General features: G+C 49.4%; 1 protein-coding gene across 2 annotated transcripts in view; it reads left to right on the top strand.

Moving 5' to 3' along the window:
• Positions 1-14696, top strand: part of LOC140105206 (FRAS1-related extracellular matrix protein 1-like) — a 147063-nt gene that overhangs the window by 25786 nt on the left and 106581 nt on the right. For both annotated transcript variants that reach the window (XM_072129162.1, XM_072129163.1), the window contains 4 exons: positions 937-1104; positions 1299-1507; positions 11664-11757; positions 13425-13677. In XM_072129162.1, the coding sequence (XP_071985263.1) occupies positions 937-1104; positions 1299-1507; positions 11664-11757; positions 13425-13677 (724 nt within the window). The remainder of the gene's footprint in view (positions 1-936; positions 1105-1298; positions 1508-11663; positions 11758-13424; positions 13678-14696) is intronic.

Genomic DNA, 14696 nt, shown 5'->3' with positions numbered 1-14696 from the left:
GCTTAGTCTAAGCCTTTTTTGGTTGAATTTTAGTGAATTTTTGGGCGCATTGGGGTATTTGTGCAATTCTTTGCGCCTTTGTCCAGCAGTGCTCTGGAGTTCGCCGTGTAGCAGTTTCCTGGTTTGCGCCTAATTTGTCTTTGTATTTCTCCTGCTTCCAGATGTTTGCTCCTTATTTAAAGCAAACCTACCACTTGAAATTGTACTTCTGAGCTTCAAATACCGAGCACCAGCTCAGGGTGCGCTGTGCCGGAGTATATCTTCCTTATTCTCATAAACCGATGTATTGCTTTTAAACACTTTTGTAATCTTTATATGCGAAGCAGCTTCGGCGCACCATGCGCATGGTGCACCGAGCGCGTACCACCGTGCACTAGGAGATAGATAGATAGATAGATAGGAGATAGATAGGAGATAGATAGGAGATAGATAGGAGATAGATAGATAGATAGATAGATAGATAGATAGATAGATAGATAGATAGATAGGAGATAGAGAGATAGATAGATAGATAGATAGATAGATAGATAGATAGATAGATAGATAGGAGATAGATAGAGAGATAGATAGATAGGAGATAGATAGATAGATAGATAGATAGATAGGAGATAGATAGATAGGAGATAGATAGATAGGAGATAGATAGATAGGAGATAGATAGATAGGAGATAGATAGATAGGAGATAGATAGATAGATAGATAGATAGATAGGAGATAGATAGATAGGAGATAGATAGATAGGAGATAGATAGATGATAGATAGATAGGAGATAGATAGATAGATAGATAGATAGATAGGAGATAGATAGATAGATAGATAGATAGATAGATAGATAGATAGATAGATAGATACAAATAGAAATGAGATAGATGATAGAAGGGACATGGCTACCAGTGACTTCTCATGTTTGTTACATTGTATCTCCCCTCCCCCAGCATGCTTTGAACCATATGAAGGTGGCCTACATGCCTCCCATACAGGACATTGGGCCGGATCCCCTCCAGGTCCAGTTTGAGTTCTCTGTCAGTGACCAGCATGGCGGGCGTCTGACCGGCCTCATCTTCAACATAACAGTCATTCCAGTGGATGATCAACCACCCAAGGTCAGGCTTAAACACTTCTATAGAGGTAATCGTTCTCACAGCTGAGGGTTTGTTACAGTTGCATCCATTGATATCCAAGATAAACTCCTCAGGAGAATAAATCTCTTTCCTGTGCTGATTGTTTGTTACAATGTATCAGGGCAGGTAACATGAATCAGTGTTCAGGATGTTTAGCTGACAATTTTATATTTCAGATTTCCACCTACCCTGTGAGGACGGAGGAGGGAGCGAGTAGCCTCATTACTGGGGAAAGTCTTGTCATTTCTGATGAAGACACAAAAAGTGAAAATCTGAGAATCGTCCTTAAATCTGCACCCCGACACGGGAACGTGGAGCTCCATGGTCTTCCAATAACTGAGGGGAAAACATTCAGTCTGGAGGAACTGAGAACCTACAAAGTCCGGTACGACATCAGCGGAAAGAAAGAGGCGAGCAAAGGGGAAGCGGGGAGCAACATCACTGCCCTGTACCCCTAAGTGTCAGCATGTCCCTGTCCTGTCCCCCAAGTGTCAGCGTGTCCCTGTCCTGTCCCCCAAGTGTCAGCGTGTCCCTGTCCTGTCCCCCAAGTGTCAGCGTGTCCCTGTCCTGTCCCCCAAGTGTCAGCGTGTCCCTGTCCTGTCCCCCAAGTGTCAGCGTGTCCCTGTCCTGTCCCCCAAGTGTCAGCGTGTCCCTGTCCTGCCCTCAAGTGTCAGCGTGTCCCTGTCCTGTCCCCCAAGTGTCAGCGTGTCCCTGTCCTGTTCCCCAAGTGTCAGCGTGTCCCTGTCCTGTCTCCCCAAGTGTCAGCATGTCCCTGTCCTGTCCCCCCAAGTGTCAGCATGTCCCTGTCCTGTCCCTCAAGTGTCAGCGTGTCCCTGTCCTGTCCCTCAAGTGTCAGCGTGTCCCTGTCCTGTCCCCCAAGTGTCAGCGTGTCCCTGTCCCTCCAAGTGTCAGTGTGTCCCTGTCCCCCCAAGTGTCAGTGTGTCCCTGTCCCCCCAAGTGTCAGTGTGTCCCTGTCCTGTCCCCCCAAGTGTCAGCGTGTCCCTGTCCCCCAAGTGTCAGCGTGTCCCTGTCCTGTCCCCCAAGTGTCAGCATGTCCCTGTCCTGTCCCCCAAGTGTCAGCATGTCCCTGTCCTGTCCCCCCAAGTGTCAGCGTGTCCCTGTCCTGTCCCCCAAGTGTCAGCGTGTCCCTGTCCTGTCCCCCAAGTGTCAGCGTGTCCCTGTCCTGTCCCCCCAAGTGTCAGCGTGTCCCTGTCCTGTCCCCCCAAGTGTCAGCGTGTCCCCATCCTGTCCCCCAAGTGTCAGCGTGTCCCTGTCTTGTCCCCCCAAGTGTCAGCGTGTCCCTGTCCTTCCCCCAAGTGTCAGCGTGTCCCTGTCCTGTCCCCCCAAATGTCAGCGTATCCCTGTCCTGTCCCCCCAAATGTCAGCGTGTCCCTGTCCTGTCCCCCAAGTGTCAGCGTGTCCCTGTCCTGTACCCTAAGTGTCAGCGTGTCCCTGTCCTGTCCCCCAAGTGTCAGCGTATCCATGTCCCTGTCCCCCCAAGTGTCAGCGTGTCCCTGTCCTGCCCCCCCAAGTGTCAGCGTGTCCCTGTCCTGCCCCCCCAAGTGTCAGCGTGTCCCTGCCCTGTGCCCCACGTGTCAGCGTGTCCCTGTCCTGTCCCCAAGTGTCAGCGTGTCCCTGTCCTGTCCCCCCAAGTGTCAGCATGTCCCTGTCCCCCAAGTGTCAGCGTGTCCCTGTCCTGTCCCCCAAGTGTCAGCATGTCCCTGTCCCCCAAGTGTCAGCGTGTCCCTGTCCTGTCCCCCAAGTGTCAGCATGTCCCTGTCCTGTCCCCCCAAGTGTCAGCATGTCCCCATCCTGTCCCCCAAGTGTCAGCATGTCCCTGTCCCCCAAGTGTCAGCGTGTCCCTGTCCTGTCCCCCAAGTGTCAGCATGTCCCTGTCCTGTCCCCCCAAGTGTCAGCATGTCCCCATCCTGTCCCCCAAGTGTCAGCGTGTCCCTGTCCTGTCCCCCCAAGTGTCAGCATGTCCCCATCCTGTCCCCCAAGTGTCAGCGTGTCCCTGTCCTGTCCCCCAAGTGTCAGCGTGTCCCTGTCCTGTCCCCCAAGTGTCAGCATGTCCCTGTCCTGTCTCCCAAGTGTCAGCGTGTCCCTGTCCCCCCAAGTGTCAGCGTGTCCCTGTCCTCCCAAGTGTCAGCGTGTCCCTGTCCTGTCCCCCAAGTGTCAGCGTGTCCCTGTCCTGTCCCCCAAGTGTCAGCGTGTCCCTGTCCCCCAAGTGTCAGCGTGTCTCTGTCCTGTCCCCCCAAGTGTCAGCGTGTCCCTGTCCTGTCCCCCAAGTGTCAGCGTGTCCCTGTCCCCCCAAGTGTCAGCGTGTCCCTGTCCTGTCCCCCCAAGTGTCAGCGTGTCCCTGTCCTGTCCCCCAAGTGTCAGCGTGTCCCTGTCCCCCCAAGTGTCAGCGTGTCCCTGTCCTGTCCCCCAAGTGTCAGCGTGTCCCTGTCCTGTCCCCCCAAGTGTCAGCGTGTCCCTGTCCTGTCCCCCCAAGTGTCAGTGTGTCCCTGTCCTGTCCCCCCAAGTGTCAGCGTCTCCCTCTCCTGTGCCCCAAGTGTCAGCGTGTCCCTGTCCTGTCCCCCCAAGTGTCAGTGTGCCCCCGTCCTGTACATACAATGTGACTTGTGCCAGAGATTTTAGGGGTAGTAGTTGATCACTGTTATATTTTCATTACTGGACGTTAGAGAATCTGTTGCCATCAGGCAGAGCCGTCACCATCTTGTGCTCAGGGAATATACTGCCCCCGGTGTGTGAGCTCTGTCCCTGCAGGGGGGCTCCAGATTCCCAATAATTCCCACACTGTGATGAGTGTTTTCGGCTTCCCATTATCAGAAATTACCACTTTATCAGTCATTATCCAATACCGAAAGTGCTAATAGTGAGCGCAGACGTGGAGGAATCAGAGCCGGCATTATATCAGATAATAAACCTCCTCCAATCTCTGGAGACGGGGAACATATTGTCTGCACTGATTGAGCAGAAGGGTCTCTCATCCCATTATCAGGGACCACCACAATAGCCCCGCAGTCAGTGAATGGCACTTCCCATCGCTTCTTTCATGTTATGGCTGATCAAGAGAGGAAATGCGGAAAAATATCCCACCCTGAAGACGTCCTGGGGGACAAGCTGGTCCCTGTCACCGAGTGATAGAGGAATGCTGGGACTTATAGCTTCATACAACCCCCCACCCCGGGAGACTACAGGGAATAACAAGCCCCAAAGCAAATAGCGAAGGGGCTGAGGACTGTAGGGGGTGGTTTCAAGCCTTCTGGTAGGCTGGTGGGGCTTGCCCCTTTACTCCTCCTGTGTGAGGTCACAGGAGGCGGTGTTTGGGGGCGGGTAAGGACCCGCCCGGTGGTTTTATAAAGTCCGAGAGCACGTGGGGGGGCCTCTTTCCTTCTGCCCCCTGGACCGAAGAGGCGAGAAGTCAGAGACCCCTCTGCAAATACCCAGCATGGCTTCCCTAGAAGAACAAGTACTCTAGCAAGCGGCCATGCAGGGTTCAGCCATGCTGGATACCCTCCTGCAGCGCCTTGCTGCGGGGTCGGTTCAAGAAGTGGACGTCCCTGAAGAGGACACCCATCTCCTAGGACCGAATTCTCCGGCAGTGGCTTCCACCCTGGAGGGTACAGCCACCACCCCCGCCCGGCGGCCCGCCACCCTGTCACCACCACCCACCCAGTGCTCCTCACCTCCTCCATGTGAGCAGCTGGCTGAAGATAGAAGCCGTCCCCTGAAGAAGATGAGGCCTCCTGTCCGCCTGAGCTCAGGATCTCCAGCACCAGCCAGGAAGCGCGGCCTGGGCCAGAAGAAGATGGCGTCGCCTGGACCACGTGGGACGCCGACTGCACTGGAGGATCGTCGTGGGATCCCTGAGAAAAATGCAAGGGGTAAGCGGTTTCCATCCCCTGCCCTGCACCCCAGCACTGCTGCCCTCTCCCCTCCCCTGCACCCCAGCGCTGCTGCCCGCTCCCCTGCACCCCAGCGCTGCTGCCCTCTCCCCTGCCCTGCACCCCAGCGCTGCTGCCCTCTCCCCTGCCCTGCACCCCAGCGCTGCTGCCCGCTCCCCTGCACCCCAGCACTGCTGCCCTCTCCCCTGCCCTGCACCCCAGCGCTGCTGCCCGCTCCCATCACCACCAGGGCCCGGCCAGATGTACCTCCCCGCTCTCCTCACCTCCAGCTCAGGTCCCGGCCGGTCTCAGCTTTTAGTCCCGATGCCCGGCCTCCCCAGCACCCGGCCGGCAAGGTAACCCCCTCACCCTGCGGCGCCCTTGATCCCGACCCCCACTGATCACCTCACCCCCGCGGCGCCCGCTATCTCGCCCCCTCCCCCGATCACCTCACCTCCGCGGCGCCCGCGATCCCCCCCCCCCCCGCACCTCACCTCACCTCACCTCACCTCCGCACCTCACCTCCCCTCACCGCACCTCACCTCACCTCCGCGATCCCGCTCCTCCCGACACTCATCTCTCCTCCAGCCGGAGCCTGCGGCCTCCACGTTCGGCCGCGCTTCAGGCCAGGCCTCCGGCAAGCCGGACTTTCCCCAGCCCTTCCGGCACCCCCATTGACCCTCCCCCGCCGCGCGGCAGGCTTTAGGCCTACCCGGCGCCTAGGCCGGGAACTTTCGATAGGCCTCGGGCCTATATTTCAGCCTGCCCGGGGCCGGCCACCAGGCCTCGGGACCCCACGCCAGCCAGCTGCAGGCCTTGGGCCTATTTTTCTCACACCCCCGGGCTTTGCCCCAGGCCTCGGGCCTACCCCCCATCCAGCCCTAGGCCCCACAGCAGTCCTCGGGCCTACCCCCCATCCTGCCCCAGGCCCCATAGCAGTCCTCGGGCCTACCCCCACTCCAGGCATCGGGCCTACTCTCCAGGCAGCCCCATGCCCCATATCAGGCCTCGGGCCTACTCCCCAGGCCCCCCCCCCCAACCAACTCAGTAGCCGCCAGCAGCGCTATCCACAGCCTGCGTCCCGGCCCTCTGCTTCCCCCCACCATGCCCCCCTGCTCAGCCAACATTGCAGCCCTGGATCCCTGGGCAGCTCCCTTCTCCCCTCCTATTCCCCCGAGTCCTCTCTGCATACCCTTTATGCAGTAGAGACCTCTATGCCCACGGTGCGCCACAGATCACCGTCCTACAAGCAGCAACGGCACAGCAGAATGGACTCCCAGAGGCCATACCGCAGGCGGGCTGCCGATACTGGCTCTGAGCTCCTCTCACCAGGCCGCAGCCGCCATCATCATCATCACGGAGGACGTCGCAGACTCTACAGCAGCCCATCGTCACCGGGTTCCAGTGGCCGCGAGGCGGCGCACTCACACACCCGCACCCGTCACCGAGACTACCGACAACGGCACAGACTTCCCTCACCGCCTGACCAAGCGCTCCAGGCGGACATCAGAGTATCCTACAACCCACCAGGAATCTGCAAACAGATCTTCAGCTCATCTACAGCCACCGCAGTCCCAGAGGTCATCCCGTCATGGCAGCCAAGGCTCTCAAGCTCCACCTCGCAGCTCTGACATCATCAAGCAACCACCTCAACGCATCACTTCAGCTTCCGAACATCACCAACCATCTGAACAGGACAAAGCACAGTCTTCTCATCAGGACACGCCAGCTCCACCAGCGAAGACTTCATCCGGTGAGTTCAGTGGCCTCCCCTCGTGGTCGGCCATTACCTCATCACACAAGAGCACAGAGGTCATCACGTCCATTGCCTCATCACACAAGAACAGAGGTCATCACATCCATTATCTCATCACACGAGAACACAGAGGTCATCACACAAGAACACAGAGGTCATCACACAAGAACACAGAGGTCATCACACAAGAACACAGAGGTCATCACGTCCATTAGATCACTGATCACACAATTACAAGCCAGTCAGGATACACCTGTGGGCTTAGGGAATTTAGCTAGCGCAGGACAGGGCAACCCATTTAGGGATCGCAGCCCCGGGAATGCCAGTGCCCGGGGCTGTGCGATCCTCCTTCCAGGAGCCGGGTCCGTGCATGCGCAGTGTAATACATCTGTATTACACTGTGTGTGGTGAACAATAGCTTGAACAAGCGATCAGTGGATCGCTTGATCAGGCTTACCTGTAAAAGTGATAAGAGTTAATACATTTAATAAAAACATATTTTAATTATAAAAAAAAAAAAAAAAAAAAAAATTGAGCGCCAAAATGGTATCAATTGAAAAGAACAACTCAACACGTAATAAATAAGCCCTAAACTCGCTCTGTCAACAAAAAATATTAAAGTTACGTCTCCTAAAAGATGGGGATGCAAAAACAAATGAGATTTCCTCTATTTTAGTTTATTCAGTAAAATTGTAAAAATAAAAAACTATATACATGAGGTATCAACGTAATCGTAGTGACCTATAGGATAAAGATAATATAGGATTTTTAGTGTACGGTGTACAATCTCCAAAAAATACAAAAAGAAAGGGAACCAAAATTGACAATTTTCTTTTCACCCATACATTCAAGAGTTAATAAAATCTCATCAATTAGCTAATGACCCACTAAAATGAAGTATTTGTAAAGTGCATCTCATGACGCAAAAAATAAGCCCTTATTTGTCCAAAAAAAAAAAAAAAAGATTGTATAGTCATTATAAAGTGACAATGCATAATCTGCTCTGAATGGCGCAGCCCCCCCCCCCATGCCCTGGTGTGTGCCCATACAGCAGTCACCACCACATATGGGGGATTGTTATACGCGGAAGGGATTGGGGATTAAAATTCGTGGAGCGTTTTGGCATTTTATCCACTGAGAATTTGTACATTTTAAAAAAACACATTCATTTAGTCCAAAAAAAAAAAAAAAAAAACAAAAAAAACATTCAATTGCATCCGTTTTTGTTTTAACCCCGGTAAAACAGTTAAAGGGTTAACTAACTTCACAAAAGTTGTTTCACATACATTGAGGGGTGTCCTTTCTATATTGGGGTAATTTATGGGATTTTCTTTTATTTAGACCTCTCAAATTGACCTGAAACTGAGCAGGTCCCGCAATAGCAGGTTTTGCGTTTTTTATGAAAATTTGGAAAATCGCACGGAACATTCAAAGCCCCATAACATCCTGTAAAAATTAAAATATGCATAAAGCATCACGTCCACATAAATTAGTCATTCGGTGAATGTTAGTTATTAAGTATTTTAGCGGTTATGACTATGTATGGGATGATGTAGAACATTTTGAAGTCCGGTAATCGAGAATTTTTCAAAATTTTCACCAAATATCTGAATTTCTCCTAAATAAATGCAAAACATAACACCAAAATTTTGTAACTAACATGAAGTACAAAGTGTCACGAGAAAACAATTGTAAAATCACTTGGATGTGTTAAAGCTTCCAAAGTTATAACCACTTATAGTGACACAGGGCAGATTTCAAAACTGGGCCGTGTCAGGAAGGTGAAAAGTGGCTGCGGCGTTAAGGGGTTAATGTCAGTGAAGGATAATCCTGGGCAGCACAAAAGGCACTTCTCCCCCCATCCACTGCATCAGGATAGCCACCAGCCCACCGCTATGTTGGTTAAATGCGGCAATTTAATTTCTTTCAATCCAGTATTAGCACTGGAGAAGGTCGGGAAGAGGTTTCCCCGGGTAGGACGGCCGGTCCCTTATAGAACCGTCAGGCTTAGTTACCAAAAGGAGCCCGGAAAGTTCAGAGTAATCTACCACCTGTCTTTTCCCAAGGGTCCCTCGGTCTATGACGCTATATAGGAGGTTGTGGCGGTTACGTACGTCTCCTTTGATAGGGCGGTTGACTTAGTGCAGGGTAAGAGAGAAAGATGGAAGTGTCCAAAACTCTCCATAACTAGTTGTGAGCTTTTGCGGTTTCGGTCCCTGGTTCTGGGTAAATGCAGTAACTTAAAGTCGGTAAAGGATAATCCTGGGTTGCGTAAAAAGGCACATTCACCCCAGATAACTAGTCTTCTAGTAGTCTTCGAGCAGTTAATGGGTCAGGCATCCTATTCACAGCTGCTTTACAGAGAGCAAGGAAAGTCCTGATTATCACAATACCTGATGTCCCTGGGAGGATTGGCGTATAGGCATGAGAATCTGCGGGGGATAACCGCCATCTCTTATTATGCGACGGGGTCCATCTCAATTCCATTGAGGTGAATATTTTCGAATATTTTCCTTCTCGGCCTGCAGGAGCAGGCTGAGAAGGCCATGGCCTTGGTCCGTGTGGGGGGTCGCAGCCGGTGGTAGGAGGGAGGAGGCTGCTCCGTGGCGGAAGTTACACAGGCCCTAAGGCGCTGGAAGATGCCCACATGCCGGCTGCAGGGACGCAGCCGCCATTTCGGGCGAAGTCGGTTCTCAAGATTTTGAAGATGCCAAGCGGGCCTAGCAAGTTGGGAAATGTTTTAATTTTTAACATTATTTAATAATTTATATTAGTTGTTAATAAACGCTGTGGCCTTCCCACATTACCCAAACATTTAGTTTCCCGGTCTGTTGATGGGTGGTTAGTCTAGGTACACGGTCAAGTACCAAACGGTTGGGTGGTTAGTCTAGGTACACGGTCAAGTACCAGACGGTTGGGTGGTTAGTCTAGGTACACGGTCAAGTACCAGACGGTTGGGTGGTTAGTCTAGGTACACGGTCAAGTACCGGACGGTTGGATGGTTGATCAAGGCACAAGGTCAAGTACCAGACGGATGGGTGGTTAGTCTAGGTACACGGTCAAGTACCGGACGGTTGGATGGTTGATCAAGGTACAAGGTCAAGTACCAAACGGTTGGATGGTTGATCAAGGTACAAGGTCAAGTACCAAACGGTTGGATGGTTTATCAAGGTACAGGGTCAAGTACCAAATTTAAGGTTTGGGTTTGTTAATCCCTACAGTCTAACAAGCCCCAAAGCAAATAGCGAAGGGGCTGAGGACTGTAGGGGGTGGTTTCAAGCCTTCTGGTAGGCTGGTGGGGCTTGCCCCTTTACTCCTCCTGTGTGAGGTCACAGGAGGCGGTGTTTGGGGGCGGGTAAGGACCCGCCCGGTGGTTTTATAAAGTCCGAGAGCACGTGGGGGGGCCTCTTTCCTTCTGCCCCCTGGACCGAAGAGGCGAGAAGTCACCCTCCCACCCTGCCCTCAGAATTATTTCTTTTCAGCTCTTCTTCCCTCGGTTCTGGCTGTTTCCTTCTGTTTTCCTACAGTTGTCACAGCGAAGGCGGAAGTTACACAGGCCCTAAGGCGCTGGAAGATGCCCACATGCCGGCTGCAGGGACGCAGCCGCCATTTCGGGCGAAGTCGGTTCTCAAGATTTTGAAGATGCCAAGCGGGCCTAGCAAGTTGGGAAATGTTTTAATTTTTAACATTATTTAATAATTTATATTAGTTGTTAATAAACGCTGTGGCCTTCCCACATTACCCAAACATTTAGTTTCCCGGTCTGTTGATGGGTGGTTAGTCTAGGTACACGGTCAAGTACCAAACGGTTGGGTGGTTAGTCTAGGTACACGGTCAAGTACCAGACGGTTGGGTGGTTAGTCTAGGTACACGGTCAAGTACCAGACGGTTGGGTGGTTAGTCTAGGTACACGGTCAAGTACCGGACGGTTGGATGGTTGATCAAGGCACAAGGTCAAGTACCAGACGGATGGGTGGTTAGTCTAGGTACACGGTCAAGTACCGGACGGTTGGATGGTTGATCAAGGTACAAGGTCAAGTACCAAACGGTTGGATGGTTGATCAAGGTACAAGGTCAAGTACCAAACGGTTGGATGGTTTATCAAGGTACAGGGTCAAGTACCAAATTTAAGGTTTGGGTTTGTTAATCCCTACAGTCAGCGTCAGACTTCAGCAAAGTTATTACAGGCAGTCCCCGGGTTACATACAAGATAGGTTCCATAAGTTTGTTCTTAAGTTGAATTTGTATGTAAGTCGAAACTGTATATTTTATAATTGCATATCCAGACAAAATGGGGTTTTTTTGCCCCAGTTTCAACATTTTTTGCTTTAATGGGACCAAGGATTATCAATAAAGCTTCATTACAGACACTTTACAGCTGATCTTTGCAGTCTGGGACTATAGTAACATCCAGAGAGGTCACCAGAGGTCAAGGGGGGCAGAGGGGTCCGTCTGTAACTAGGGGTCGTCTGTAAGTCAGGTGTCCTTAGTACATCTAATCAATTGCTGGATTGTTTTGTTTCAGTTATGTATTTTAACCACTAGGGGCGCCATTCTATAGAACAGGTGCCGGACATTGCACTGAGATTTCAATAAGTCCAAAATTGTGAAAAGAAGAACTTTTTAAGAATATTTATGATACATTATTATTTTATTCATTATTTATTGCTGTAATTTTTTTTGTATTGTTGTTTTTATTCCTCTTATTATTATTACTGATTTTATTCTATATTTTTTTTTACATTTCATTATTAATCTGTGTATTATAATAATTATTATGTTAGTGTTATATCAGAAGTTACATAATAATAATAAATGATTTATTAATGATAATTATCAGATGTAATTAATATCCCTTATGTTGTGTAATATCTATGGATGACGTCTATTCTCAGGTATCAGCACGATGACTCGGAATCCTTGGAAGATACAATTGTATTTGCAGTGACGGATGGAACTAACACTGCAGAAGGGGAACTGAAAGTCCAGGTGATGTCATAAATCTAAACCTGAGATATGTGGGTTTTGTAGTCTATTACTCTCTGTTATCAGCCATTTCCATTTGTTAGAAAACTCCAGGATCCAGGGCTTCACTGCATCTTAAAAAAAATGAAGCAACTCTGCTTTGCTTAAAAACAAAAAGTCTTAATCTTTTAACATTTTTTTTAACATTATACTGTTCCTGTGCAAAACCATGTGTCTCTATGGCTACAGACTACAAAATCTATGTAGTCAGACCCCACAGTCGTGTGTAACTTAAAGAGGACCTTTCACCATCTTACCCATGTGAGGATGAACATACCGTGCTGTAGGGGCTGCTACACATATTCAGTGGCCCTTTTAATTTTCTTTCTAAGCCCCAGAGATGCTGAGATATCAGTCCCAGTATCTGACTATTATATCTCTAGTATATCTAGACCCAGAGATGCTGAGATATCAGTCCCAGTATCTGACTATTACATCTCTAGTATATCTAGACCCAGAGATGCTGAGATATCAGTCCCAGTATCTGACTATTGTATCTCTAGTATATCTAGGCCCCAGAGATGCTGAGATATCAGTCCCAGTATCTGACTATTATATCTCTAGTATATCTAGACCCCAGAGATGCTGAGATATCAGTCCCAGTATCTGACTATTATATCTCTAGTATATCTAGGCCCCAGAGATGCTGAGATATCAGTTCCAGTATCTGACTATTATATCTCTAGTATATCTAGGCCCCAGAGATGCTGAGATATCAGTCCCAGTATCTGACTATTATATCTCTAGTATATCTAGACCCCAGAGATGCTGAGATATCAGTCCCAATATCTGACTATTATATCTCTAGTATATCTAGACCCCAGAGATGCTGAGATATCAGTCCCAGTATCTGACTATTATATCTCTAGTATATCTAGACCCCAGAGATGCTGAGATATCAGTCCCAATATCTGACTATTATATCTCTAGTATATCTAGACCCCAGAGATGCTGAGATATCAGTCCCAGTATCTGACTATTATATCTCTAGTATATCTAGACCCCAGAGATGCTGAGATATCAGTTCCAATATCTGACTATTGTATCTCTAGTATATCTAGACCCCAGAGATGCTGAGATATCAATCCCAGTATCTGACTATTATAATAATTTCTACCGTCAGAGAGGAGGTGCTGGTAGTGGGGGTATGTTATGCTAATCTTCTCTGACAAGTAGAAGATTATGATAACCCACAAAGCTCCTTCTCTGCTCCAGATCCTCCTCTCTGGCAGTGGAGAAGATTACAACGGTCAGATACTGGGACTGATATGCATCTGTGGGATCTAGAAAGATAACTTAAAGTGCCCCTGAATCAATGTAGCAGCCTTGACAAAATAGTACAGTTATTTCCACATGGTAGTCAAAGGTCCTCTTAATTATATTTATCCCTTATATTTTTTACCCTGGAGGAACTATGTGCCACGTGACTACAGCATCAGACTACACAGGGTGTCTTTGTAGTCTGTTGCCATGGAGACTCATAGATGTGATGCATTGTAGATGTGTACACAAAAATTGTATTGCATTTTTAATCAAGAAAATTTAGTTTTTTTTTTTTCAGAAAATCCACAAATATTACATTTTATTAAAATCTACTTGAAGTGTTTCCTTTCTGTGTATTTGCTCCTCAGATTTCCCCTGTTAATGATGAGCCTCCGGAGCTGAAATCTGGTCTGGAATCCTCCCTGTCCTGTCCTGAGGGCGGCCACGTGTACATAACTGTGGAGAATCTGTACGCCACTGATCCGGATAGCGATGACTCGAGGCTCACGTACATGATCGCGCGCATTCCCCTGTATGGAATGGTCCAGAGAGAAGGCGTCATTGTGGAAAAATTCACCCAACTCGATGTCATCCGGGGGTTAATCTCCTACAGACATACAGGTAAGTTATAGAACTTATGTTGTTTTACTTTGTATCCTTTACTTGTCCAGCATATAAAACAAGAACAATGGGGCTCATTTACTAAGGGTCCGAATCGCGCACTTTCGTCGGGTTTCCTGACGATTTCCAATTTGCGCCGAATTGCCCTTGGATTTTGGCGCACGCGATCGGATTCTGGCGTATCGGCATTGGCTTTGGCCGGATTCAGAAAAAACGCGGAATTTAAAAAAGAATTTGTGTCGCAAGATCAGCACTTACATACACCAGGAAGAAGAAGGTGAACTCCGGCGGACCTCAGCGCAGCAGCGACACCTGCTGACCCGAATCAGTGTCGGACAACGCGCTGCGGGATCACGACTGGACCAGGTTAGTAAACCCCAATATGTTACCTGTGCAGCAGGAGGGGAGTGTGTTTACCTTGCAGGGGGCAGTGACCATGTGATTCATGGGAGATTGTTAGAGAGAACTGGGCTGTATGACATTGAAAACAGCAGGATCACAGCAGCACAGAGTATTACAGCACATTGAAAACAGCAGGATCACAGCAGCACAGAGTATTACAGCACATTGAAAACAGCAGGATCACAGCAGCACAGAGTATTACAGGACATTGAAAACAGCAGGATTACAGCAGCACAGAGTATTACAGCACATTGAAAACAGCAGGATCACAGCAGCACAGAGTATTACAGCACATTGAAAACAGCAGGATCACAGCAGCACAGAGTATTACAGCACATTGAAAACAGCAGGATCACAGCAGCACAGAGTATTACAGGGCATTGAAAACAGCAGGATCACAGCAGCACAGAGTATTACAGGACAGGAGTGCAATGACACGGGAAAAGTTGCAGAAGCTGAGATTGTTCTCACAGAGTATTACAGGACAGGAGTGTCTTAATCCACTGACTTGAGTTCCATATTAGAAACCCAGCAGCACAGAGTGTTAAAGGATTACAATAACTCCCTGAGAATATACCAGGATGTAGGGGTTGCTACATAAACTCAGGGGAACTTAT

This window comes from Engystomops pustulosus, chromosome 10, assembly GCF_040894005.1.
Source record: "Engystomops pustulosus chromosome 10, aEngPut4.maternal, whole genome shotgun sequence".
In the NCBI taxonomy this organism is placed as follows: Eukaryota; Metazoa; Chordata; class Amphibia; order Anura; family Leptodactylidae; genus Engystomops; species Engystomops pustulosus.
This window is presented reverse-complemented; position numbering and strand designations above follow the sequence as displayed.